At 51.4% G+C, this 24,323-nt stretch overlaps 1 protein-coding gene and 1 long non-coding RNA gene across 6 annotated transcripts; one reads left to right on the top strand and one right to left on the bottom strand.

The window, feature by feature from the left end:
• Window positions 1–38: 38 nt before the first annotated feature.
• kdm8 (lysine (K)-specific demethylase 8) lies at window positions 39–10,359 on the bottom strand. Of its 5 annotated transcripts, none has more exons than XM_057014949.1 (9): window positions 5,398–5,584; window positions 4,714–4,957; window positions 4,168–4,635; window positions 3,399–3,571; window positions 2,682–2,814; window positions 2,552–2,602; window positions 1,165–1,314; window positions 975–1,067; window positions 39–901 (listed from the first exon to the last, which is right to left on the bottom strand). In XM_057014949.1, the coding sequence occupies exons 2-9, from the start codon at window positions 4,762–4,764 to the stop codon at window positions 737–739; spliced, it is 1,284 nt and encodes a 427-aa protein (XP_056870929.1). In that variant the 5' UTR covers window positions 4,765–4,957; window positions 5,398–5,584; the 3' UTR covers window positions 39–736. The 5 variants fall into 5 exon arrangements, with proteins under 5 accessions (XP_056870929.1, XP_056870928.1, XP_056870931.1 ...); XM_057014948.1 differs by having other exon boundaries at window positions 4,837–4,957; window positions 5,398–5,583; XM_057014951.1 differs by lacking the exons at window positions 4,714–4,957; window positions 5,398–5,584 and adding an exon at window positions 10,228–10,359.
• Window positions 7,250–10,728, top strand: LOC130515018 (uncharacterized). Its single transcript, XR_008947110.1, has 2 exons — window positions 7,250–7,727; window positions 7,865–10,728. It is a non-coding gene; the product is annotated as an uncharacterized LOC130515018 (long non-coding RNA).
• Window positions 10,729–24,323: the final 13,595 nt, after the last annotated feature.

Raw genomic sequence — 24,323 nt, 5'->3', positions numbered from 1 at the left:
ATTGCATCGTAAACAAGATAAATCTCCTGGACTTAATCTTGATTTGCCAGATTTATTTGAAAATCCATGAGCCCATTAATCAAAAGAGGAGCGTCGAACAGGTCTCGGTGAAACAGAGAGGGATATAGACCCGGGGACCTCGCTGGTAATTGAGTATCGATTAGATTATAATGAGAGTAAGCAGTTTTGTGTGATCTGTAGTCAATTGTATCAGATCCTTGACAATAACAAAGCGCCGACAGGCTAAGTGAATTATGCAGCATTTACCCACAGAAGTCAGGATTCACGCCACGAGAGAAACGTGCGAGCGACCACGTTTAGAGAAGCCCGTCGGCAGGAGGCGGGACGCTCCGGCCTCAGAGCGCCTGATTTAGCTCCTTCCTGCATCTGCGGCTCAGCCGGTTGCGTCGCTATTGTGGCAAACGTGCGCGAGGAGGCTCAAAGGCGGCAAATTTGAGAGCAGAAACGCCCCCAATCAAATAATTAACAAGCGTGTGTGATCAGACGAGTTAAGCGGCAACATTTGTCTGCTGCGTCTCTCCCCGCTGCTAGCGCTCCGCACAATAGTCGCAATCACCGGCAACAACAATTAGACTAATGGCTCGGCAGCACGCGCCGCTCGTTCACGGATCAAAGGTTCGTGCAAACAGTACTTGTCGTATAATTGGGAATTAGCGTCAGATTAATTCGGCAAACAAATCAGATTTTGCGGCGCGTAATCGTGTCGGATCCGCCGTCACGACCACCAGAAGCTGACGGAGAAGCTGAGCTCCAGCGAGCGGACGTAGTGCCAGTGCTGGACGGGGATGAAGAGCACGTCTCCGGGCTGCAGCACGCAGTCCAGGTACGGCGCCTCGGCGAACTCCGGGAAGCGCCGCAGGTCGGGGCTCTCCACCTCCACCTGAGGGGAGACAGACGCAGAAGGGAAGAGCTGCATATCTTCTCCAAGTGTCTCTCTGGACTTTGGTTCCCACCTGACTGGTGTTGTGGAGGAGCTGGGACTGGTGCGGGTACAGCTTATCGGTGTCCTCTGGGGAGTACAGACGGATGTATTTGCTTCCCACCACCTGATGTATGCACGCGGGAGAAGCCCATGTAAACAAACAGCAACGGAGGCTCGACTCTGGACATAACTCATTCACGAGGCGCCGCTTGTATCCTCACCTGAGCCAGGAAGTTGTGCTGAGGGTCCTGGTGCAGAGGAGAAACTGTGCCTCCGGGCCCGAACCACGCGTTTACAGTAATATCCTCCTCATCTCCCTCGCCGAGGCAGCAATAATCAGGGAGGCGGATGTCTTCTTTTAGCTCTGGTATCTGAGGCAACATCCATCAAGCACAAGCACAGCGAGAGGACCTTTAAGACTCCTTCACTCTCTAAACACCCCGTTTGTTAACTAAATATGTGCAGATGTTACCCGGCGGCCATTTCAAAGACGAGCTCTCGGACTGTTGGACCAGCCTAACTTCCTCTTTCCTCCTGCTTTCAGCATCGGTGCAGGAGTTAGCGCTGCTTTTAGCACTCACTTTCAAACCTCAGCCTGACTTCATGTTGAATAAAACCCTCAGAAGTCGCCTCCTCCAGGGGCATTAACAAGCTCAAGCCACTAGAGGGCGATCAAGACGCTCTGCCTTTACATATTAGCTTACTATTGATTCATGCAGACAAATTAGCAACATTAACGCTTCAACTTATTCCTGGAAATCTCAATCTTATGAATATTTAAAGATACACTCTATAGTCCAAGGACAGAGCTCACCCACCCGACATTCCTGCCACTTTTCCAGCTCATTTCCCGCTGTAGCCGCTGGGCGAGGGAGCCGCCAGGGGCCACAGCCCGTTTCTGATGAATTAGCCCTGAAATCTTTTCCTGTCATTACAATCAGGACTGGGCCCGTCAAGAGTTTTTCTCCCCGGCGATGATTCCGATTCCCCCTTTTTTTCCCCCCATGCAAGTGCGCTGGTGCTGAATACCAAAATAACCCCACCTGTCTGTTCTCGCAGATTTAATATCTGGGGCCCTCGCTGCGCGCAGGACCAGACGCCGCTGTCGCCGTAATGATAACAAACGAGGGTTCGTGGCCGCAACACTTAGCTTTCAGATGAGTCGCTTCATAATGGGTGCCGTCGTTAGACATGCAGCTCCGCTCCCCATTCTCTGCACGTAAGCTCGCTCCAGGCTGGAGTCTCCAATTATTCTCCATAATCAAAAGAAAACGCGCTGGCAAATGATAACGAACGTGCGCTAATTACGTAAAGGGAAACATCTGATTTGTTTTCCCAGCTCCACGTGCGAGCCAACGGCTGATTACAGGAGGTGTGAAAAATCGATGTGAGTGATGAGTCTTTGTTTGGCCTCATTCGAATTCATCATAACGGCCCAAAATACCAAACTTTGAGGCTGACAAGGTGCCCTTTTTAGAAAGTTCACCGCCAGACGCCGCATCGACTCGCGGAGGACAATCAGGACAGCGGAGCCGAGAGCGTTCAAACAAAAGCTGGAGGAACTGAGAAAAGTGAGGACAAAGGTCAGACTGAGGGGCGACGTCATACCTGGTCAAACAGCTGGTGCTGCGCGAGGTAGCCTACAGCTTTGGCTCCGCCCTAAACAACCGTGCAATTAAAAAAAAGCACATTATTACTCTAAAGTCGGGAGCACAACCTTCTTCACGCTCACACTCACCTTTCTTGTGATGTAGCGGTCGATGAATTCATTGACGGTCAGCAGCGTCTGCGACCACTCCTCGTCCGTGTACCTGGACCCCACCTCCACGGGGACGGTCCGGCACCCGGCCACGGACCGCAGGTACTCGATGCTGCGTGGAGGCGGAGGAGCGAACGCGTATTAAAAACAACTGCTCATTCAGGATTCGGCGATGGCGCAGAAATACATCATTTGTGCTCCTCCGGGTGTCTTCCTCTTCCTCCTCCTCTGCCATCAGTCGCCAGCAGCCGTATGTCAGCTGTCAGCGGCGAGCGGCGAGAGGGAGGACAGTGAAAGATATCTTCAATGGAGGGGCGGTTATATCGCACTCTGGTGTCACGCATTAGAGGCCTTCAATCACAACTGTTTCGACAACTAAACCGACTGGAACTCGTCTCATTTCGCCGCCGCTCCCGCACATTTTCTGGCAATTAAGCCTGAAACGTGCGCGGGATGTAACCCGTCGCCCGGCGCCGACCCGCGGTGAGATTTAGGTCACCTCCTGCAGCTTTTGTCTTCTTCCCGCAGCCGCGGCGAGGAGCTTTTAGACGAGGCGGATTTCGGCGGCGAAGTTAATCGACTCTCCTGCTGATGATTAATGGCTTCATAATTGGGGGGGTGACACAGAACAGAGCAACGTGCATACGCGCACTGATTAATGATATCATGCAAATGGCGCTCTTTGAGAGCCCAAACCTCCAGGGGTGCTGGTTGAAGGCGGGCCAGTGGTCAATGATCCCTTCTAGAATGGCCGGTTTGTGTGGGAGCAGGTAGTTGGTGCTGAAGCTCTCCAGAGAAGGGCGCTTCACTCTGGGAACTGCCAACTCGTCTCTGATCACAGGAACGTGTGGGCGCGCCGTCTTTATTCTCTGTTAATGATGCCAAACACAACGCCGGCTCGTTACAGCCGTTCATTTCCAACAGACAAGTCAGAGAAAGCAGAACGAAACCTCGTCTCTGTGCAGTTGGGTTGTTACTGAACGCCCAGGAAGGAGTATTAAAACACTTTCTGACAGCGACGACGTGGCCAGCGCAGCTGAAATTGTGTTCAATGGGAGGACATTTAAATTCCACAGTATTAGGAGCTGTAGGAACTTTCCCTGCGAGATGAATTATTCATGTTCCATCACTGTAACCTGGGGCTCAGCGCTGTGACACTGGCTGCCAGCGCTATAATGAGCTGCTGTTCCAGGGCACCGTGAGGCTGCACACCCACGCGCTAATGGGGGGAAGTTTCAAACACAATCAGGGGGTCAAACCTGGTATTACACAGCAGTTTGAGATGAACGGACGAGCCGGAGTCTAAACGGTTGTTCTAGCAGTTAGCGTGCTGGCCAGGCAGGTCACAGCCGAAAACAACAGCCTTGACAAAAACCCTGGTGTATATTTCGATGAGAACATAAACATTGAAACGACAGAAGCGCTGGAAGAGAGTGAGAGCATTTTCAACAAACAGCCCACCCACCTTGACCTCAGAGTGTTCAGCCTCGTCCTCTTCCTCAGTGGATTTTCTCACTTCCCGCTGCAGAATCTGAACAATAACCTGAAGTATATTGTCCATGATGGCGGCGCCCATCAGCAGAGCCATGTCACACGTCCGCACAGCCTGCAGGACGTCATCCGCCGACGGATCCCGGTGACACAGCGCGGCCACTTTGAACAGGCAGCCGTAGGAATAGACCCGTCTCCAGTCTTTGTCCACGTGGCGCCAGGTGCCCGTGTTGAGCTTCTCCCACGAGTAATCCAAGATGATCTGAGCCTGAAGCATCCTGCTGGTTCCTGCGGTCTCCCGGTACAACAGCTGTCTGGACCGCCTCAGCATCTCCACCACGCTTGACTCCACTTTGTCGCTGAACTGTAGCGGGAACTCTTCCTCACTGAGAGGAAGAACGGCGGAGATCTTTGACCACAGCGTGGCCATCGAGGGCAAGGTCTGGATCAAAGGGCCAGAGTGAAGCTCAATTACAACAGTGGATTCCCAAAAACCTGCAATATTAGAATAAATCTGCACCATTTGGTTGGCGTCTACACAGTCAGGGTGGTTTCCAGAGGTAAATATCATCTCTGCCTGTTAATCATTGCCGGTGTCAGTTTGCTGCCCACCCAGTGATCCATGCACACTCCAAACACTTGCAGATTTAAACTCTTCACGTCCAAATTGGCAAATGCAAAGCAACAGTGACGCCATTCTGCCGCGTTGCTTCCATAACTGCCAACTCTGCCTCCATGTGACTCCGGCTCTGTTTGGATGCTTCCTTTAGGAAATAAAGCCAACGGATACAGCAGCCAAATCTGAGCACATGACTCACACATAGATACAGCTCGGGGAGCTTAAATGAATGGTTGTATTTAGGTATTATCACTAGAAATATGCAGCGCAACTTATCTGTCTAAACTATCTGTTTTAGTGAGGTGGGACAATTTGCAAAATAAGTCTGTGCAAACCAAACTATATAATTCCATTACTATTGAAATTAATATTATCCGTGAAGCCATTGCACATTAACTTTTCCTCCCCGTGAAATTGGCTATAATGCTGATATAAATTTCCGGAGAGACACCAAAAGGTAAATAAAGCAGCCTGTCTACAGCATTCAGTTTAATTAATCAGCTACGTGAATTTCATCCTCAGAATCAACCTTGACGTTCGAAGGTTTCGAGACCAGTAATTCTAAACAGTATAAGTTGTACGTACCTATTCCGATATTTACACCGTTACTTTAATTCAATTTAATTGATCAAAGAATGTTAAAAGACGCAGATGTAACCGCATCTTCTCTACATGTCACACAGCAAAAGTATACCGGAGGGAAACAGGGATAAAAAAATAACAGTTCCGCGTGGTAGGTTCCCAAAATCGGTAAAGAATATCAAAGCGCTCGTCTGCATTTTCTTTGCGTTCCCGTAGGTGGTGGTAACAACTGCCTGTGCTCCACCTTATGAAAATCTCATTTTAAACCAACATTACTGATTCATTTTTAATGGAGACGCACCTGAGTGCCAACCAGCACCGGCGTCGCACTGCGCATGCGCCCTCCCACACGCTGCTCCTACACTGTCCCATCTGTCAAAACGGTGGCAGCACGAAAACGTGTTACTCTCTCATCAGAACTCTTTTATTTAATACATTATCACCCAGATGGAGGAAAACTGAAATTAAAATTTAGAGTGAAACCTGATTATATATGCAGTGGGGTAAAGATAAATAAGTTAAGCCTTCATGATGGTGGTTACAGCACAAATTTTTGGCTCGATTGGGGGTTTAGCATTCATCCTTGAGAATTTTTATATTCCGTCTCTCTTTTCATTCAAAAGAAAAGGGGAAAAGCCTGAACAAACAGGACAGGAGAGCACAGGTGTAGAATCTGTGAACACAAGTCACCATTATCAAATGTCAAACACGATGAAATTCAAATAATCTCGCTACAATGTTTGCAGCTGTTACTGTATGTAAAACAGATCGAATCGGGGGGGGAGGCTACCTCACCGGGGCCCACAAGGGAATTTAAAATGCATCAGGCACTTCAGCTCATTCTCCCTGTGTAAACTGCAGAATTCTCTCGCTTCCCCACATTGAGGTGGGGAATTAATACGAAGGCAAAGAATGTAGTGGGGTGCGTTTACTCTTTAAAGTTCTTACATTTAGGAAAATGTAGATTGAAAATCTAACACAATTTAAAGAATACAAGCCAAGAGAAAACAATATTTGATGATAAGTTTTATAAAGGAACTCGAGAAGCTGGAGAAATAGGCTGAAAGAGGAGATAGACAGAATGTGGGGTGTGAAGGCAACACTGGTCCCAGTAGTGATCGGGGCACTAGGGGCAGTAACACCCAAGCTGAGTAGATGCTCCAACAGATACCAGGAACCACATCAGAGAAGAGCGCACTCCTGGGAACAGCTAAGAACCTATAGTTATATATATACACAGCAGTTTCAGCATGATCGCAGCACTCAGGTACCGAGTGCAGGCATGTTCAGAGTCTTGACACTTGTGCTGTGAACTGGGTTTCTGCACCTGTGCACGCACGTGCATGTGGTAGCAGTGGACTTGGTCCCAGTAGGGGAGGTATGCATTATTCTGACACATCTCACTCTGCGCTCGCAAGACACCGTGGGTTTACGCTTAAGGTCAGAGACGTGGCCCCTTTACCTCCCTCTTCACCAGGGAAGGTCCACCTGTCTGGTCTCCGTCAGCAGGGGTCAGTGAACTTTATGTAAAACGAGGCTGCAGTTGCTCCTGCAGGACCTTGTTAGCTGGTATCAGTCTGAGATAAATGGCAGGTTTGACTCTCAAGCGATGAACACGCTTTCACCATGTTCTCCACACGCCATTCCTTTCCAGTAAACCCCCCTCACATTGCTTTAGTCTGTACCAGCAGCGCTATTAATGTAGTGAAATGGATCTTTTCAGAACCTTGCTAATCAGATTAGGAAAGGCAACTAACATCCTGGTGGCCCACCTGGTGGCAGGTTGCGGTATAAATCACCGAACTCCTCCATAACACACAAACACCACACCACAAATCAAATGATGTGATTTAAACATCCATTTTAGGGATTTTTCTTTAGCCTTTGTTCTAAGCTAAGCTAATTGGCTGCTGGCGCAATGAAAAAATGCAACTGTATTTCTTTTTATAAGTGACTTTTGTTAATCATTCATCAGTTGCTGTGTTTGGTGCGTATAAATATCCTCCCTGTATTCTCTACGTTAGTCACACGGCACAAAGAGAAAGAAATGTTGAACAAAAGAGAAGTGTGTCAGCCATCGCGCAAGCAGCGGAGAGCGAGGGAGGGAGAATTCGTTCTCCTCGGTCGCTCGCTCCCGGTAACAGCAGAACAAATGGAATAACAGCAAATTCTAACCTGCAGAAGAATAGGCAGAGCAGCGACGGAGAATGCAAAGGAGGTGATGAAGGCGAGTGAAAGAGACGTGATGTCTGTTCCCTGATACCGCAAGGAATCGAGAGGCATTAAAGCCTGAATTCTTTCCTCCCGCCTCAGCGGACGGGCTGAAAATAAAGGTACCGTGATACAGCGAAATCCTCCAAAACTGCATTTAATTTATCTCGGCTTTAGAGGGGGGATGGGGGCGTTCTCTGTTGTTTGGAATCTCGACTGTTCCTGTGCTTGTGTGGTAATTAATTTGGTGTCTCTGCAGGGCCGTGACAAAGAACATCGGCGGCGGCGGCGGCCCCGTGTTTAGCCGGCGGCTTAACCGGGCGGCGGAGACCGTGACAGTCGGCAGCGTATTCCCAGAGGCCGGAACCGCTGCGACGCCCCGGGAGGGATGTAATCACCATCACCACACTCCAGGTGCTGCTGACATAAAGGACGGACACGCGCCTCTGGCGGCGTTGCCATGGATCGGAATCCAATTAAACACTGTTTAGCTCGACATAAACTGCCCGCCGTAGCCTGTTGACATGAAATGAACGCATTGTTGTGGCACAAAAAGACCATTACGACAGAACGCGCGCCGTGACCCTCGGCAGAACCCACTCGAACCACTCGAGCTTGTTTCTCGGCTGATGCGAAGTGGTGGCTGCCCGTTCAAAACGGGATTTGAAGGCCGCTGAGCCTGAAACGCAGCGTTGCGTTTGTACCCGAGACGATCTATGCAGATGTGAAACCTAGCCGAGGTTAAAGGTCGCCGTGTTCCTGGAGAACCTAGTAACGGGCGCTTAGAAACCCCCCCGAGATGGTAACAAACGAGAGGCGTTAAATTAAACGTCCTGTGAAATCACCAGCGGATCAGAAACGAGCCCGTGGGAGTTTTCCACAGACAATTATCCCCCGTGTTCGCCGCCCTCGGCTGGCGGCGACCACAGGTCAGGGCTGGCTGCGCCGGGTCAGGGGCGGGGATAACGGCGCTCTCCCCCGGGTTCGCTGCACAAACATGGCGCCTGCCGATGCGCGACACGCATTCCAACCGAGCCAAGTTAGCAAAACACCCTTGCCCGCTTGCCCCGAGCAGGTGCTCGGTTCCAGAGGCTTAATGTGGGACGCGGCAGCGCCGGCGGCCTGTCAGAACCACTTTGGATCAGATGGATGCAGCCAGGTGTGCCCCTGCATTTGGGGCTCAGGTGACACCTGCTAGTTCCCTTTAATTAGAGCTCAAACAGCTGTTTTAGCACGGGCAGACCGGGATGGTGGGCCCGGAGTCACATCCCTGCCCCACCGTTTGATACCGTGGCGTCCGATTATCCCAGCGTAACGCAGATAAACACATCAATATGTGACAGAAGGGGAAACGGGTTCGACTCGCTGTCACGGTGAAAAACAAGAGTGTTGAATGTGTTTCCTGCTGGGATAAACCTTTTTTGTTTTTTACTCATTTGAAGAACGGGCCACTTCTGACAAATGTGACTCACTTGCAAAGCAAGGTGAAGATAAAAGTGGAGGCGGTCTTCACCTCGTTATTCTGGTGCTGTGGAGAATCTTCCGGCGGCTGCGAGCTCAGAGGGCCGTTAGTTTGCTTTGATCCTTCTTTGATGCGGTTAGGAGCGTCGTCCGACAGTTTCCAGTTTCCTGAAAAATGACTTCCTTTTGCTTCCCCAACAAAGCTAAAAAGAGGTGGGCGGTTGGCTCCAGGGGCTCGCTGCGAACGTGCGGGAGACCCGTGCAGGTAGGGGGCTCGCGAGGAATCACTGCACATGGCCCCCTCCCACGGTGCGGAAATCTGCAAGTCGCAAGGCGCCGTGTCGTGACGCTGTGGGAAGAGGAGTCGGAGCATTTCCGAAGCAGCGGGTCGTCTTTACCGGGTGCTGCACCTCACAGCTGAACTCCAACAGGATGGTCTATTTAAAAGAAACCAGACAATCTGAAGGATTGGTTCTGAACCCCCCCCCCCAACCCTAAAGAGGTGGCTCAAAAACCTCTGCACCGCTTCAAAGCTCCGTTTATCACACAAGAAGTTCATTTGCCAGCAGAGAGCAGCATTGTGGCAACAAATCCTCCCCCCACTGCGGCTAATCACTTAGCATGCGAAGAGGAAACGGAGATAGCGGCCTATCTCGTGCTTCTTTTGTTGACAGTGTTTTGACTCCGAGAACTCCGTCGTGTCATATTTATGAATGACATCCTCAACATTTCAGAGGGAGGCTGCGGAACAGAGATTAAGCCTTCACACTGCTGTCAGACGGCGTTTGTTATGAGCTACCTATAGGCCTCCGCCGCACACGTTCAGATTTACTAGTTTCATTCAGTTTCAAAGAGGGATCAGGCTAATCGCTTCAGCTAAAGGTGCCATAAAGAGAAAAGTGTCAACACAGCAGCTAAAATCACCGAAATGAGTCTCAATTTAAAATCTGTTGTTGAGTCTACAATGACGTGTAAACAGAACCTTTTCATTTCCGAACAATAAAGGTGACAGAGGAGCGTCCAAAGCCGAGGACGAGCTCCACCGTGGAGAGACGTTCCGCAGTCAAGAACGCTTTCAGGCAGGATCGTGCAGGAATAAAAGGTGTGGGTGTCTGACATTGGCACACGCTACCACCAGCTTCTAACTGGGTCGGCGCTCACCTTTGCACACGCGCTGAAGGAGATGTTCTCGGGCGCCGTCCTGCACGTGTAGAAGGCAACAGAGGACAACTTATGTTCCCTTTTTCTCTCAGAAAGGCACAATTGCACATCGTTCTTGCGTTGTCTTTGCAGGAGATGCAGCCAGGAGTCCATTAAAAGGCAGAAAAATCCTACACACACACACACACACACACACACACACACACACACACACACACCCCGGGGCTCACATCACAAGCGGCTGTCAACCGGCGGCAGATACATCAGCCAAGTTCTGTGTTCCAATTTTGACACTTTGACCTCTGACGAATTCCGGATTTTCTGAATTTCCATGTCACAACAACAAAGTTGCCGCTGTTCTCCGCTCCGGTTCCGGTGAATGCGTCAGGGTGAGTGTTACTGTCACGCTGGTGGACAGTTTGTTGTTGCCAGACTACTTTTTTCCAACACAGCAAACATCGAAATAAATACACCCTTTCTCACCTCGGTGGGTCGAAGGCATTTACTCAATTCCTGCAATTCCCACTCTCACCACTAGAGGCGAAGGACATCAGCATCCAGATCTGGACCAGTTTACTCTCAGAAGCCTGTAAAACTCAGCTGGGACTCCACATTTACCTCTGAAATGACGTTTCATCTTGTTTTATACGTATTTTATCCACAACCACCTCAGATTTTATGCTAAAGGCACATTTCTTCTTCCACATCTTCGGAATTATAGCCTTCGGAATCATAGCCAAGGTCACATAACATGTAGCAAATTAAGCACCAAGTGAAGCAAAATGACAGGATGTGTTGCACAGTTGTCAGAGAAAAACTATGTAGAAAGTCTTATTGATCTTTTTCCTCCTTTTTCCAAAGTCCATATTTCAAAGTATTTTGTGGCACACTTTTGCTTGTGGCACACCAAAGAGGATTTAGGAGTAATCAATAACGTACTTCGTGGGCCTAATCCACGAAACCAGTCAAAATGTGAGTGGGAAGACCCTTTGATCCTCCGTCTGGCCCGGAAAACTCGCTCTTTGCCATAATTCCTCGTGTTGAAACACAGAAATGACTCCTTCGCTCGCAGGATACGAAACATTTGGCAGTGAACTGAGATCCGGCAAACTTGGCAGGCGGAGCGAGGCTGCGTTTCCACTGCCGACAGACTCCAGCCGATCCAGTTTAACTCGCACAATCTTCCCCGAATATGCGCCCTCTAATCTTCACGCTGATGCGAAAGGAAACAGAGCAACATTCCGTTACGGGCGCGGTCCGGCTGGAATCTCCGAGGTGATTCAAGCTATTTTCTTCTCTCGGAACCAAGGAAATTCCTCAAAAGTCAACATCGTTCTGCTGTTTTCTTCAGCCGGAGGACAACGTCAAGGTCGAGGACGCTGTAGGCGTCGCCGTCGTCAGGCGCAACAACAACAGTGATTATTCACACCAGGCATCAACAAACCGAAAGCCTGAAAAACAAAGAATGGCAGAAAGTGGAGGATCGGAAAAGAGAGCAACTCCTCCCTGTTTGTTTCTGCTCAGATGATAAAACCGGTTTGATTCCACCGATAAAGTCACATTTTATTCCCATGCTCCTAAATCACAATTTGGCCCCGGGGGGGTGGGGTGGGGGGGGTTCATCCGCAGCCTCTCGCTGCAGGAAGGGTAAAGAAATTAGGGAGGAAAGAGGGAAGAAGGGAGGGCGAGCTCGCGGATGAGCCAGAGGAGGGACACAGGGACCCTGTGAGTAATTAACCGTTAATGACCCTCGTCCGCACTAGCGCGTCCAACCGGGGTCGGAAAAAATCCGTCCAGATTACGCAGTTGAGGAATTTTCATTAGAACATCTCGGGCGGAGGGACGCGCTGCTAAGCAACACCGGTTATCACGCCGCTGTTCCGTGGCGCCGTGTCGATATCACGACCCCGGCGACGCTCCGTCCACTGGATGTGTTTACGGTTAGCGGGCGGGCCTCAGACATTATTTACACCGCCGCAGTGACTCCGTCCACAGATCAGATCAGAGCTGGGTAATATTGCCTCACATTTCATTTCCATTTCTCTCCCCGGCTACAGCACACGCGGGCATGATTACCTCTCCACCTGCGTGATGGAGACGATCCCTCGGTGGGCCGGGATCCCTCCGCGCTTTCATTACAACACAACCATACATCTTCCCCGTATCTCGATGGCGTTCGGGGAGCGTCGCGGCCGTCCGGGGAAGCGTTCGGAGTCCAGCACTGTATCATCCGTGGCAACCCATCAACGCCAGCCTTTGATTCTGATTTAGAGGGAGAGGCGGCCAGCAGGGACGCCAACACGATCCTCCTCACGCCACAACGAGGGACCATCGAGACCGACTCGCCTCCAGGAGAAGCCTGAGTCACGGCCGACAGGGCTCCTCCTCCCGCCATGAATTATCCACCGCTGCGCGGGGCCTTGATCAATTAGTCAATCTCTCAACTGCAGCCCGCAATTAACGAGATGACGCGTCCCGGCGTCTTCCGTGTTCGCCAGACTTTGGCAATTAAGTCGGCCGCAGCTCTCGGAGCGGGCGCGGGTCAGGGATTTATCTCCAACCACTCGGCCTGCGCTGCTGAAAATGAGGGACTAGAAGGAACGGCTCGGATTGATGTGCTCGGGGATGCTGTTAGAGAATTGATTTTCTTATAAATTCAGAGAGAAGGTGCCAATCACCTGTGCTGGTGGTCCAAGAAAACACCCAGTCCGAGCTGAATCTGAAAGAAAAGCCGGGGTGGAAGCAGACGTGAGGGATGGGGGGGTTCAAACAGAATACAGATTGGTGGAGGGATGCGCGGGGCCCCCGGTGCTCCTGAGCAACACACCGCCAGGCTGACTTCACTCCAACAGACCGCTGCACGTGTCAGGGGGACTCTGGCGGGCCATGCTGGCTGTAATTGGAGAAATCTGCTCCTTTGGCCTGCAGCTGCAGTCGCTCTTACTCGCTGGAAACCCTGCAGCTTTTTACTTTCTGATGCTGCCTGAACTCAGCGCTGCCCCACAGGCTCCGACCTCCGACCTCTGACCTCTGACCTAACGCTGCTGCAGCGAAAGCTCCTTTTTTACCAATGAGAAATGGCGTGATGACGACATCAGGTGCATGTTATGATGGATGGATGGATGATGGATGGATGGATGATGGATGGATGGATGATGGATGGATGGATGGATGGATGGATGGATGGATGGATGATGGATGGGTGGATGATGGATGGATGGATGGATGGAGATGATGGATGGTGGATGGACGATGGATGGACGGATGATGGATGGATGGATGATGGAGGGTGGATGATGGATGGATGGATGGATGGATGGATGGATGGATGGATGGATGAAGATGGATGGGTGGATGGCTGATGGATGGATGGGGATGCGGATGGATGGATGGATGATGGATGGACGGATGATGGATGGCTGGATGGATGGATGGATGGATGATGGATGGGTGGAGGATGGATGATGGATGATGGAGGCGATGGATGGATGGATGTGGTGGATGGAGGATGGGATGATGGGTGGATGATGGTGGATGGATGATGGATGATGGATGGATGATGGATGATGGATGAGGATGGATGGATGATGGATGGATGGATGGATGTGATGGATGAGGATGGGTGATGGGATGGATGGATGATGGATGATGGGTGGAGGATGGATGGATGGATGGAAGGAAGGAAGGAAGGATGGGGAGAAGGAGGATGGAAGGAAGGAATGGATGGATGGAGGAAGGAAGGAAAGAAGGATGGATGGATGGAAGGAAGGAAGGAAGAGGAGGATGGAAGGAAGGAGAAGGAAAGGAAGGAAGGAAGGAAGGAAGGAGGAAGGAAGGAAGGAAGGAAGGAAGGAAGGAAGGATGGCTTGAAAGCCAACAAAGCGACGCCACCATGAAAGCCGAGCTAAAAGCCCCCCCCCCCTCCCCCCCCTCCCCTTGGTGTAGCGGCGTGCACCAACGCCGCGCCGCCGCTCCTGGAGAGACAGGAAGCGCCGCTCACGTGCCGCCATCATCTCCTGAGCCGACGCCGCTTCCATCAGAGCTGCCGGGGCCAGATACATCCCATTTCTTGGCTCATTGAAACCGCCCCCACCTCCGCGCCGCTCCCTTTTCAAATTAGCCACGCTTTGTCGGAGGAGCGTCCTCCTCGGCGCACGGATGAGATCCGTCCCGCGGCCGACCGCTGAGGCGACCCCGCGCACGCACACGCGCATCAGCTCGTGATTGAACAGGCTTAAATGTGTCATAATTTGAGGTAATGGCTCGCTCTGGCACCTCATTTAGCCCGCTCGTACAAACAAGCAAGAGGAATTGCGTCCGGTGGCGTTTGTAAAATATCTCCCGCGCTCGGTCTCGGTGATGCATCGGGTGCTTGAGTTCGGCAATTTAATTCCCTAATTGCATCAGATGTGGCCGCCGCCACCTCCCCCTAAAGCGGCGGTGTGTGCTTGGCTCCATGTGAGGCCGTCTCAATCATCACGCGTGTCCCCCTGAATTGTACATGACAGCCCGCATAATTGCCGGGACCCCGGTGGGTCTCAGCAGCCCCCGATGAGGCCTGGTTCAGGGAGGCTTTTCTTCCTCGTGGGGAATCAAAAGAGAACATTACAGGTATGATGAGAATAATTAAATATAATTAGCATTCGGATGCTTGGAGCCACGTGCACGGCGTTGCCCTGAATTGTGGCGTTCTGGTAAATTAGGGGCGCCGCTGCCGCTTTGCCTTTTTATCCATCTCGTCTCCAACCGACTGTGGATTAACGACGCGTCGTCATATAAACCACCAGTGGAACCAGCACAGGAAGCCATTAAGAGGACACATTTACATGTTTCTATATGTTTCCACGCTCCGTTCTCCACAGAGTCGCCGTCAGCGGCGCCGATGGGGGAGGCTGGCGGCGGGGGGAGGAGGGATTTCATGTTGTCTCTCGCCTTTTGAAGCACAATTGCACTTTTGCCCATAAGCCTCCCCATAAAATGGCAATAACGGCCACAGTGATGAAGCTAACGTCTAGCAGAGAGCAGCCGTTGGAGGCGTAGACGCTGATAACTCAGGGTAAATAAACGCTGTTTTTCCGGGGCTTTGAAATGTTGCGTGTCTGTCCGTCCTTAAAGAGCAGAACATGAACATTGTACGTTAAAAACCACCACGCTGGCATCGTAATACCGCTGCGTTCGTGTAATATAAGCGTGGCGATGGCGGTTCGGATGGTTTTGAGATGAATGACTGCTGAGTGGTCCGTCTGAGATGGCAAAATGCTAAAAGCTAATGTGGTTACAGGCCAAGCTAGCCTGAGAGCGGCGTCTGTGGACGCATGGGTGGACGGACGGACGGACGAGCCCTGGGTCTTCTGGCTGCCTGGGAGAACGAGGGGGCTGGAACCAGCCTCCTCTGCAGCAGCAGATGGTCGGACATAATGACAGAGGAGTCTGTGAGCTGGAAAGCAAACAGATTAATTTGATTTCAATGAAACAACAAAATAAATCGAGCTCACAGCCCGACTGGTTTGGTTCATCAAACAGGCCTTTATGGGCATCCTAATTATAAATTATCAGTGTGGTTTTTGTGCTTTCCCAGAACTGGGATTGGTCAGGTTGCATTCAGCAGCGTCACTTTCCTTCTGATTTATTTCCCTCCATTTCTTTACTCCTGCCTCCAATTTTATGAGTCATTTAGAACATAAACCGCATTTTCAAAAACAACTTTATGCACGTCTCCGCTCCTCTTTCCCGCTGCAACTTTTTGGACGCCGTCAGCACAGTCGCCTCCCAGCAGGAAGGTCCCGGGATTTGACCCCACGACCCTGATTAGGAGTGTGTGGAGGTTGTCAAACTCCGCTGTCCTTTTTGTAATTACTGCTTCTTTACACGTTTATTAATTCTCCTATTATTCCTAATTGGGGTCACCAGGAGTGCTGGAGCCCATCCCAGCTGACAGCTTGCAGGACACACACACACACACACACACACACACACACACACACACACACACACACCACACACACACACACACACACGCACACACAGTGTTTTGCTTTTGAACTGTGGAAGTGAAACTGGATCACCTGGACAGAATTTACACAGACAGGAGAAGAACATCCTTGAAGGTCCTGGAACTAAACCTGGAGCCTTCCTGCATGTCTCAAGGCCCGACGAGCCAGAACCGTGCGCTTGTTTTGGCTCCGGCGCCGCCATCTTGGCAGGGTCCCGAGTGTCCGTCTGACTTCTGAGCTGCGAGGCTCTTCAAAACCCACCACCCGCGTACGCGAGAGACCTTTTCATCCGTCTCAATTACCTCCGAGATGAATCCTGGAATGTCTAACGGCTCAAACTCCCTGTGAGTGATAAGATGGCTGCGCCACCCTGGACATAATTGGTACGTCAGTAATCCATTTAACCCCCCCGGCGAGATAAGGTAAGCGTGGGTCGCAGGTCCAACGAGCCCCGATAACAAATGAGCGCTCACTGTCGGCGTAGATCCTCCTCACACTCGTGTGAATATTGTCAGCTTTTAAAATGCCAAATTCCGGCTCCAGACCTTTTCCATTAGACAAATAAAGCAAAGCCTGGGATTTTCCTTATAATGCAGTGAAGAAAATCCCTCAGGATTTAACGGAATTCCACTTAATTCAGCGGCAGAATCTGTTTTAGCATATGAGCACAGAAATAGCGGGTGCTTAATTAAAAAAAGGAATGTTTCTGGTGCTCGGACGGACTAATATTCCCGTCCTCTGATATATTTTGCACAATCACTAATTGATTTCCTTTCATCATTATTAAGCTTTGGAAATATGCTTCCTATTATTCGCGGAGGCGGCGGCGAAACGCAACCACAGAGTGACGATCGGGAAGGTTCCGGAGGCGCAGAACTTTCCGAGGGATCCGTTGTCCCTCCCTGCCTGCGCTCACGTCCTGTGAACTCTGACCTGTGGAGCTGTGGCGAGGACAGAGTGATGATCTAGAGGTCAGGAAGCCTGAGCGGCGCCATCTGGACCTCTGAGGAGGACATTGAGAGGAAAAACCACAGAGGATGTTTGCATGAACGTCGAGGAGACCCTCGAGCGATGAAAGAAAAAGAGCTTTTGTCACCATCAGGAGTCCAAGGTTCTCTTCCTCCGCCTGGTTCAGCTGGGCCCTTTCACGCCGTTTCATCCCAATTTTCCATCCTCAAAAGTCACCAAGGTCGCGGAAATATCCCAGTTTTGTGCACCTTTTTGTCACGAGAGCAGCAGCAGAAGAGTCGGGCGGCCGTGCGGCTGCGCTGGGGTCCTTCAGGGCTCGCTAGCGTCCCCGGGAAGGGGGGGGGGGGGGTTGGGGCTGCGCTGCTCCTCACCAGTAAGGACTGAATTAACTCCGCTTCCCTGCAGCGCGTCGGCGCCACTTCCTCTTTTGCTCTTTGTGCTTCAGCAAAGAACGACTGTAGGCAGCGGCGGGCGGGGCGGGGGGGGGGGGGGGGGACGCCAGGCCAGGGGGGGACGCCAGGCCAGGGGGGGACGCCAGGCCAGGGGGGGACGCCAGGCCAGGGGGGGACGCCAGCCTTTAGAATGTTTTCAGCTCCACTGTGACCACGCTCGCTCCAAACAAACCGCTGAAAATGCCACCGCGGGTCGTTGATGGGAGCCGACGGCGTGTGGGGAGAAGCAGAGAGAATGAGAGGAGGATGGAGGAGAGGAGAGGAGGAGAGGAGGATGGAGGAGAGGAGAGGAGAGGAGGTGGAGGAGAGGAGAGGAGGAGAGAGGAGGATGGAGGAGGAGAGGAGAGGAGGATGGAGGAGAGGAGGATGGTGGAGAGGAGAGGAGGAGAGGAGAGGAGGAGAGGAGAGGAGGATGAGGAGAGGAGAGGAGGAGAGGAGAGAGAGGAGGAGGAGGAGGAGGATGGAGAGAGGAGAGGAGGAGGGAGGAGAGAGGAGGATGGTGGAGAGGAGAGGAGGACGGAGGAGAGGAGAGGAGGATGGAGGAGAGGAGAGGAGAGGAGAGGAGAGGAGAGGAGGATGGAGGAGAGGAGGATGGAGGAGAGGAGAGGAGGATGGAGGAGAGGAGGAGGAGGAGAGGAGAGGAGGATGGAGGAGAGGAGGATGGAGGAAGGAGGAGAGGAGGAGGAGGAGAGGAGGAGAGGAGAGGAGGATGGAGGAGAGGAGAGGAGGATGGAGGAGAGGAGGATGGAGGAGAGGAGGATGGAGGAGAGGAGGAGAGGAGGAGAGGAGGATGGAGGACAGAGGTCACCCAACCGTCGTCGTGGCCCCAGGACCCCCCAGGACCCCCCCACCCCCCAAGAAGAGCACCACCGGTGGGGAGGTGGGGGCACAGGGCAGCGTCATGAGTGAAGGTCTCTGGGGTGCTGCAGATGCGCGCACACACACACACACACACACACACACACACACACACACACACACACACACTAATGAGGTGATGAAGCAAATACACATTCGTCATTTCACACTGCTGTAACTCTGCTACAGGAAGCAGCGTCGTTTTCCTCCATCTATCCTTCTGTCCGTCATCCCTCCATCCTCCATCATCCCTCCATCATCCATCATCCCTCCAGTTACTGTTTATCCATCCATCCATCCATCCATCCATCCATCCATCCATCCATCCATCGTCGACCTATTCATCCATCCATCCATCATCCACCCATCCATCCATCCATCCTCCATCCATCCATCCACCATCCATCCATCCATCCATCCACCCATCCATCCATCCATCCATCCATCCATCCACCATCCATCCATCATCCATCCATCCATCATCCATCATCCACCCATCCATCCATCCATCCACCCATCCATCCATCCATCCATCCATCCATCCATCATCCATCCATCCATCCATCCATTTATGATTCATCCATCCATCCATCATCCACCCATCCATCCATCCATCCATCCATCCATCCATCATCCCCCCAAACCCTGGTTTGGGCAGTGTTCCCAGTGTTCCCAGTGTTCCCAGCGTTCCCAGTGTCCTCCTCACCTCTCTGCACAGTGAGTACCATCTCAAGGCTTTTCCTCCCCTTCGCATGAATCATGGAGGGACGGAGCCGCAGGAAGGAATTCAGCGTTTCCGTCGTCGGTTGTAACTTTAATTTATTTATTCTGTGAGACTAAAGCAAGTCGACCGAAAATACAGCGCCGGTCTCTAAATTAATGAGGGAACCTGGGATCAGAACAAGAGTTCTGGAGGTTGTGAACCTGTTAGCAGGGTGTCCGTGTGATTAATGGGGAATCAACTGGTTAAACTGGAATCTGGCTTCAGTTTCTTTAAACCAGTTAGATTTTTTCCTTTGTTTTTGAATATCCTGACTTTTCTCCTCCGGCTCCTCTCGATTTTTCATTTCACCATCTTGGGACATTTGCACATTGTTTGTTGCATCAAAACAACTCAGTTACCCATCATGCAATGTTGTCCACCTCCTTAAAAGTCAGAACTGATTCATTAAAGCCAGCTGTGCTGCGAGGCACGTCAAAACGACTGTGGAGGGGAAGTTAGAGCGCCCCCTATCGGTCAAGTGGAAACACTACAGCCTAGGAACTGAAGCTTTTCCCCCCTTCATGTTAGCTGCTAATTAACTGCTTTAATTCCGTTAATCGAGCTGGCGCCTCCTCAGAAAGGCCCTCGGAGAGTTTTACACATCATGGTGTGAGTCTCTGCACGGGTCAGGCCAGCGTGCGCTCACTCACGCGACGCACGACTTTGATGAGGAGGAATAATACAGACTTAATTGCCTGGAGCTAATAATTTAAGGCAACGCCAGCTCAGTGCCTTCCTGTGATGGCGAGGATGGCGGAGACCCCCCCCCCCCCCCCTTCAATCAGATGAGCCGCCGGTTCAAGCTGCTTTTCCCCGTTAATGTTAATAAACTGAAGTCTGAGGGAGCTCGGATGCTAATTCGAGCGTCTGCAGCTGCAACTCGGAGCGCTCAACATTTAAGCCGCTCGCAGAACTCTCTCCTGTTCCCTGTTACTATGGTGTTGGCCTTGGCTGAAATAATGGAGAGCTCCCACTAGTTTGATGAAAGGACTGGAGTGCTTTCTTGTTTTGTACCGAGCGGAGCCGTGTTTGGGGGGTATTAGGCCAGGAACATGCGGCTGATTAGGAAGACTGGACCTCAGATGCTGCAAATCAGTCCCTTTGTGTTGCTATCTAGAGAGACAACAGAAAGAGGATTAAAGTCATTTTTTAGACCCTCGGGGACAGAATCTAAAGCAGGCTTTCCAGAATGCATCAGTGAAAGAATAAAACGGAGCATTTTTTATCAACATTGTCCCTGAAAATCACTGATTCTAATGGGGCCTTTGTTAAATCCTCATTAGCCGGCGCTAACGGCACAGATCATCAGACATGCGGAGCCGAGCTAATGTTAACATTTAGATGTAAGTTGTGCTTAATATCAAATTTAGCTTTGACCTATTAATATAGAGGGAAGAACGTGGACCGAATGCCAACGTCCTTCCGTTTTGATGGAAAAAAAGGAAAGAAAAGAAAACCCCTCAAGGATGTGACGCACAGGGATGGGCTGAGGAACGTCGGCGCCGGAACAGCCTGTCAACAGATCTGATGCAAGCACAATTGGAATATTTCAGAAGGCCTGGTGTCGTGTCAGGGTGCGTTCAAAGTCGTTCATCTCCACTTAAGGTTCCTCTCTACTTTAAATATAAATCACAGGAGCGAGCGAACGAGCGCCGGGGCTTCTCTCCTCGCCGACGTCGTGAAGGCATCTGCAACTGAAGCGTGATCAAACGTCTGCCACGGCCGCGCACGCGGTCTCTCGTGCAACGCAGATCTAGGCCGAATCAATAAGCTGCAAGTCCGCGTGGACTCGCGAGTTCTGTTAAAACCTGCAGAAAACGGCACCGACTCTGCAGCCGCTCCAGCTCTCTGGCCTCCTGGGGGGGGGTGAGACCTTGGCTCCTCTGACCCCCCCAACTATCTCTTCTTCACTGCTGCGCGCGTGTGAGTGCGTGCGTGTGCTCTGGGTGTTGCGTTCAAGGACCGGATCAGCACTCCCGAGATTATCCTCACGCTCCTGGATTGATATCTGTCAAGCTCCTATCAAATCTAAACTACATCCAGGTGAGATTAGGGGTGAAGGGTAGTTCTGGTGATGTCGAGGTGAGCTTAGACGAGGCAAATCCATCCCTGCAGAAGATGGGCTGAGCACACACACACACACACACACACACACACACCACACACACACACACACACACACACAAGATTAATATTATTGGGATAAAGTTCATGTCCAAACGATGTCTGCTCACACGCTAACCTTGACCAGAACGGGCGATAATTCCGTGCGAGTCTGTGACTGGAGGGCCGTTTGGAGCCTTTTCGTGTTGTTGGTAGGAGAGTTTATATATTTGGAGGGTAAATATCAGCCTTTCTCGAATGACGCTGGATCTGGGTTGAGTAAGCCCTGTTGCTAGAGGTCAGCTAGCTTAGCGTGTGATAAATATTGCAGAATTCAAACAGCTAGCCCAAAGAGACAAAACAGAGCTGAGCCTGTTTATCTCTAATTCATCGGTTTATAGCATCGGAACATCGCAGTGTTTACGTTTCAGCTTTAAGGAAACGAATTAGTTAATTCTGATGTGTTCTAAACACATGATGGTTGACATGTTGCGATGGCTGATCCAACCATGCAGCTGTGGAAAGGTCTCAAGCTGGAACGGCAAAGAATTCATCAGTAATCCTTTAATCCCGTCTATTTTTATCGGGAAACTTTGCGTCAGACTTGCGTCGCTCTGTTGCGAGCTGAGGTCAGAGGTCAAACCTCACCTTTCTGGTGTTTCTTGAGGCGATACCTTGCTGATTAACCTCCAGAACGATGAGAACGCAGCAGGATTCCCGGCAACCCTTTGATCTCACCTCCAGGCTTTAAACTTCTAAGCTGACCATTGGCCTCTAGAGGGCAGTAAAGAGTGCTGCAGACCCCCAGACGGTATTCCAAAAGACGCTCCCGGAGGCCCATTTTCAGGACTTACCATCGAGTATCGATCAAAAAGCCTGATCCGATCGATCCGATAGATGCTTGTTGAGCTGTCCAGGTGTCCTGGTGTTGGCCGGGAAGACCGACATAAATCCACAGCCTCGTTAACGATCGGCGCCTTGATTAACGAGTTGCGGATTCAGTTCTTTGGGATTTAAGGTTGCCGCTAATTATCCTCCAACATCATTTTACACACACTGCAGAAAGGATAAATTAATCAATGGGGAAATAAAACTTAAATTAACTGGATCCTATTAACAAGATTCTGTTAATTTAAATTTAAGCGGGGGCCATTATCAGGTCCCCTCGACTACTCTCCTCTGTGACCAGGGCGGAAAACGATCTCACCTCTCTGATGGCGAAGCCCTTACGCTCAGTGTTATTGCCCTCCGGAGGGTTCCGTGCACGGCGTGCATGCCTGGGGGGGGGGGGGGAGGATATAGCGGCGCCATTAATTTGCCATCTCCGGAAAAGGGCGTCAGTGATCTGTGAAATCACTTTGTTCGTTGGAGACGGTTTCTGTTCATTTACGTCTGATAATGACTCGGATTATGTGAGTCTCCCCCGGACTCCTGCCTCTCGCTGGCATGAGCAGTATGTCAGGCGGGAACGCTTCCCCCCCCCAACACTCAAACGGCCCCGGCTTTGGGGTAATCACAAGAACGTTTTGGTGGAACGGGGGAGGGGGGGGTTCCGGGATCCTCCCTGTGAACCAGCCAGGCTTTGCTTCTCCATGATCCAAGGCATCATGTTGGGGGGGGGGGGACATGAAGCGCTCCGCTCGCCGCCGCTGTTCGGTTCTGCTCGTGTGGTTTTATGGCTCCACGGGACGTCTCTGGCACGGCTCTGCCGTCTATTGTCTCTCCGCTTCTGTTCCGTGTGGGAAGCTGTCGGTTCCTCCGAAGGCTCCCGAGCCTCCTAAAACTTTTCCTGGCGTCGGCGTCGCCGCTGCAGATGCTACGTGGGCGGACGCCGGTGAATGTAAACTCACTTGAGTTTGAGACCTCACGCTGCTAAACAGGAAACAAGTGGGACGACCACCCTGATTGGTCCAGAACCAGAACTACTGTGTTCTGGTTGCTGCCGTAACAGGGCGTAACAGGTGGCGCCCCCTGGCTGTGTGGAGGGGGTGTAGCGCTGCGGGTCCCACCTATTGTTTTAACACTGGCTAGCTAAACATCCGCGCGCTATCCAGCTGTTAACCAGGAAATGTGAACGTCTCGTGTTTACAAAGACACAAACGGGGTTTCCGAGCATCGGACCGCTAACGTTGTCGACGCGTCTCGGCCCCCGCCAGGTCGTACGTCCTCACCATGCTTCTTTTAGCCGAGTCAGCTGATTCCGAACATCGAAAAGCGATTCCTCGATATATTGGCAGGTGAGTCCAGCACGGTACCGCTACGCTGCTGCGAGCGGGTCCGCGGTGACTCTGCGGCACACTCCGTACCCGCTGGATTGCGCTTTCACGCTGCAGAGTTATTTTCTCCTCCTCATCGCCTCTGATGGGGTGGGGGGGGCCGAGCAGGGGGCCGTCAGTGAAAATGGAGCCCATTTGGGCCATTTTATTTGCTGCTCCATCATCAGAAATGGCTGCGATGAAGTCGCCACCAGAACCGAAGCAGAGTCATCTTCACGCTAACGTTCTCCACCGTCGGCACGTCGACGGCTCTCCTTTGTGATTAAACCAATCCTGGAACATCAGGCTTCGTCTTCCAGCGCTGCCGGGCCGATGTATTTTTAAAAAAAAAAAAACATAATCCCTGAAGAAAAAAAACAACCTTGATTTGCAAAAAAGGGAATGTCAAAAATTGTTTTCTTGCCAGAATCCCTTTAAATATTAAAGACCCTCAAAAGTATCTTTTACATTTGCAGACCTGAAAGAACTCGAGTCTGTTTTTTGCTCCAGCTGAAGCTGAAAGAACCCAATTAACCCGTGTCAGAGCCGGAGCAGCACCGGCAGCAGAACCCCTCAGCACTCAGGAGATCACTCCCTGCTATTAAAGCTAACGCGCTCGCAGGCGCCACACTTTTTCTAATTGAAACCTCTGGGACTTTTGAGCTTCGGGGGGGGGGGGGGGGAAGAGCTTATAAATGTCTGA

The sequence above is a fragment of the Takifugu flavidus genome, chromosome 18 (assembly GCF_003711565.1).
Source record: "Takifugu flavidus isolate HTHZ2018 chromosome 18, ASM371156v2, whole genome shotgun sequence".
Classification (NCBI taxonomy): domain Eukaryota; kingdom Metazoa; phylum Chordata; class Actinopteri; order Tetraodontiformes; family Tetraodontidae; genus Takifugu; species Takifugu flavidus.
The sequence above is the reverse complement of the archived record's forward strand: the minus strand, read 5'-3'. Positions and strand labels throughout refer to the sequence as shown.

Bases quoted from the DNA above. Each gene is read 5' to 3' on its own strand.
- kdm8 (XM_057014947.1), bottom strand. From the start codon at position 7,677: ATGCCTCTCGATTCCTTGCGGTATCAGGGAACAGACATCACGTCTCTT. The intron at 2,815-3,398 runs GTTTGGGCTCTC...GCCTCCACGCAG, and splicing joins TTCAACCAGCACCCCTGGAG to CATCGAGTACCTGCGGTCCG. The intron at 1,068-1,164 runs GTGAGGATACAA...TGCATACATCAG, and splicing joins AGCACAACTTCCTGGCTCAG to GTGGTGGGAAGCAAATACAT.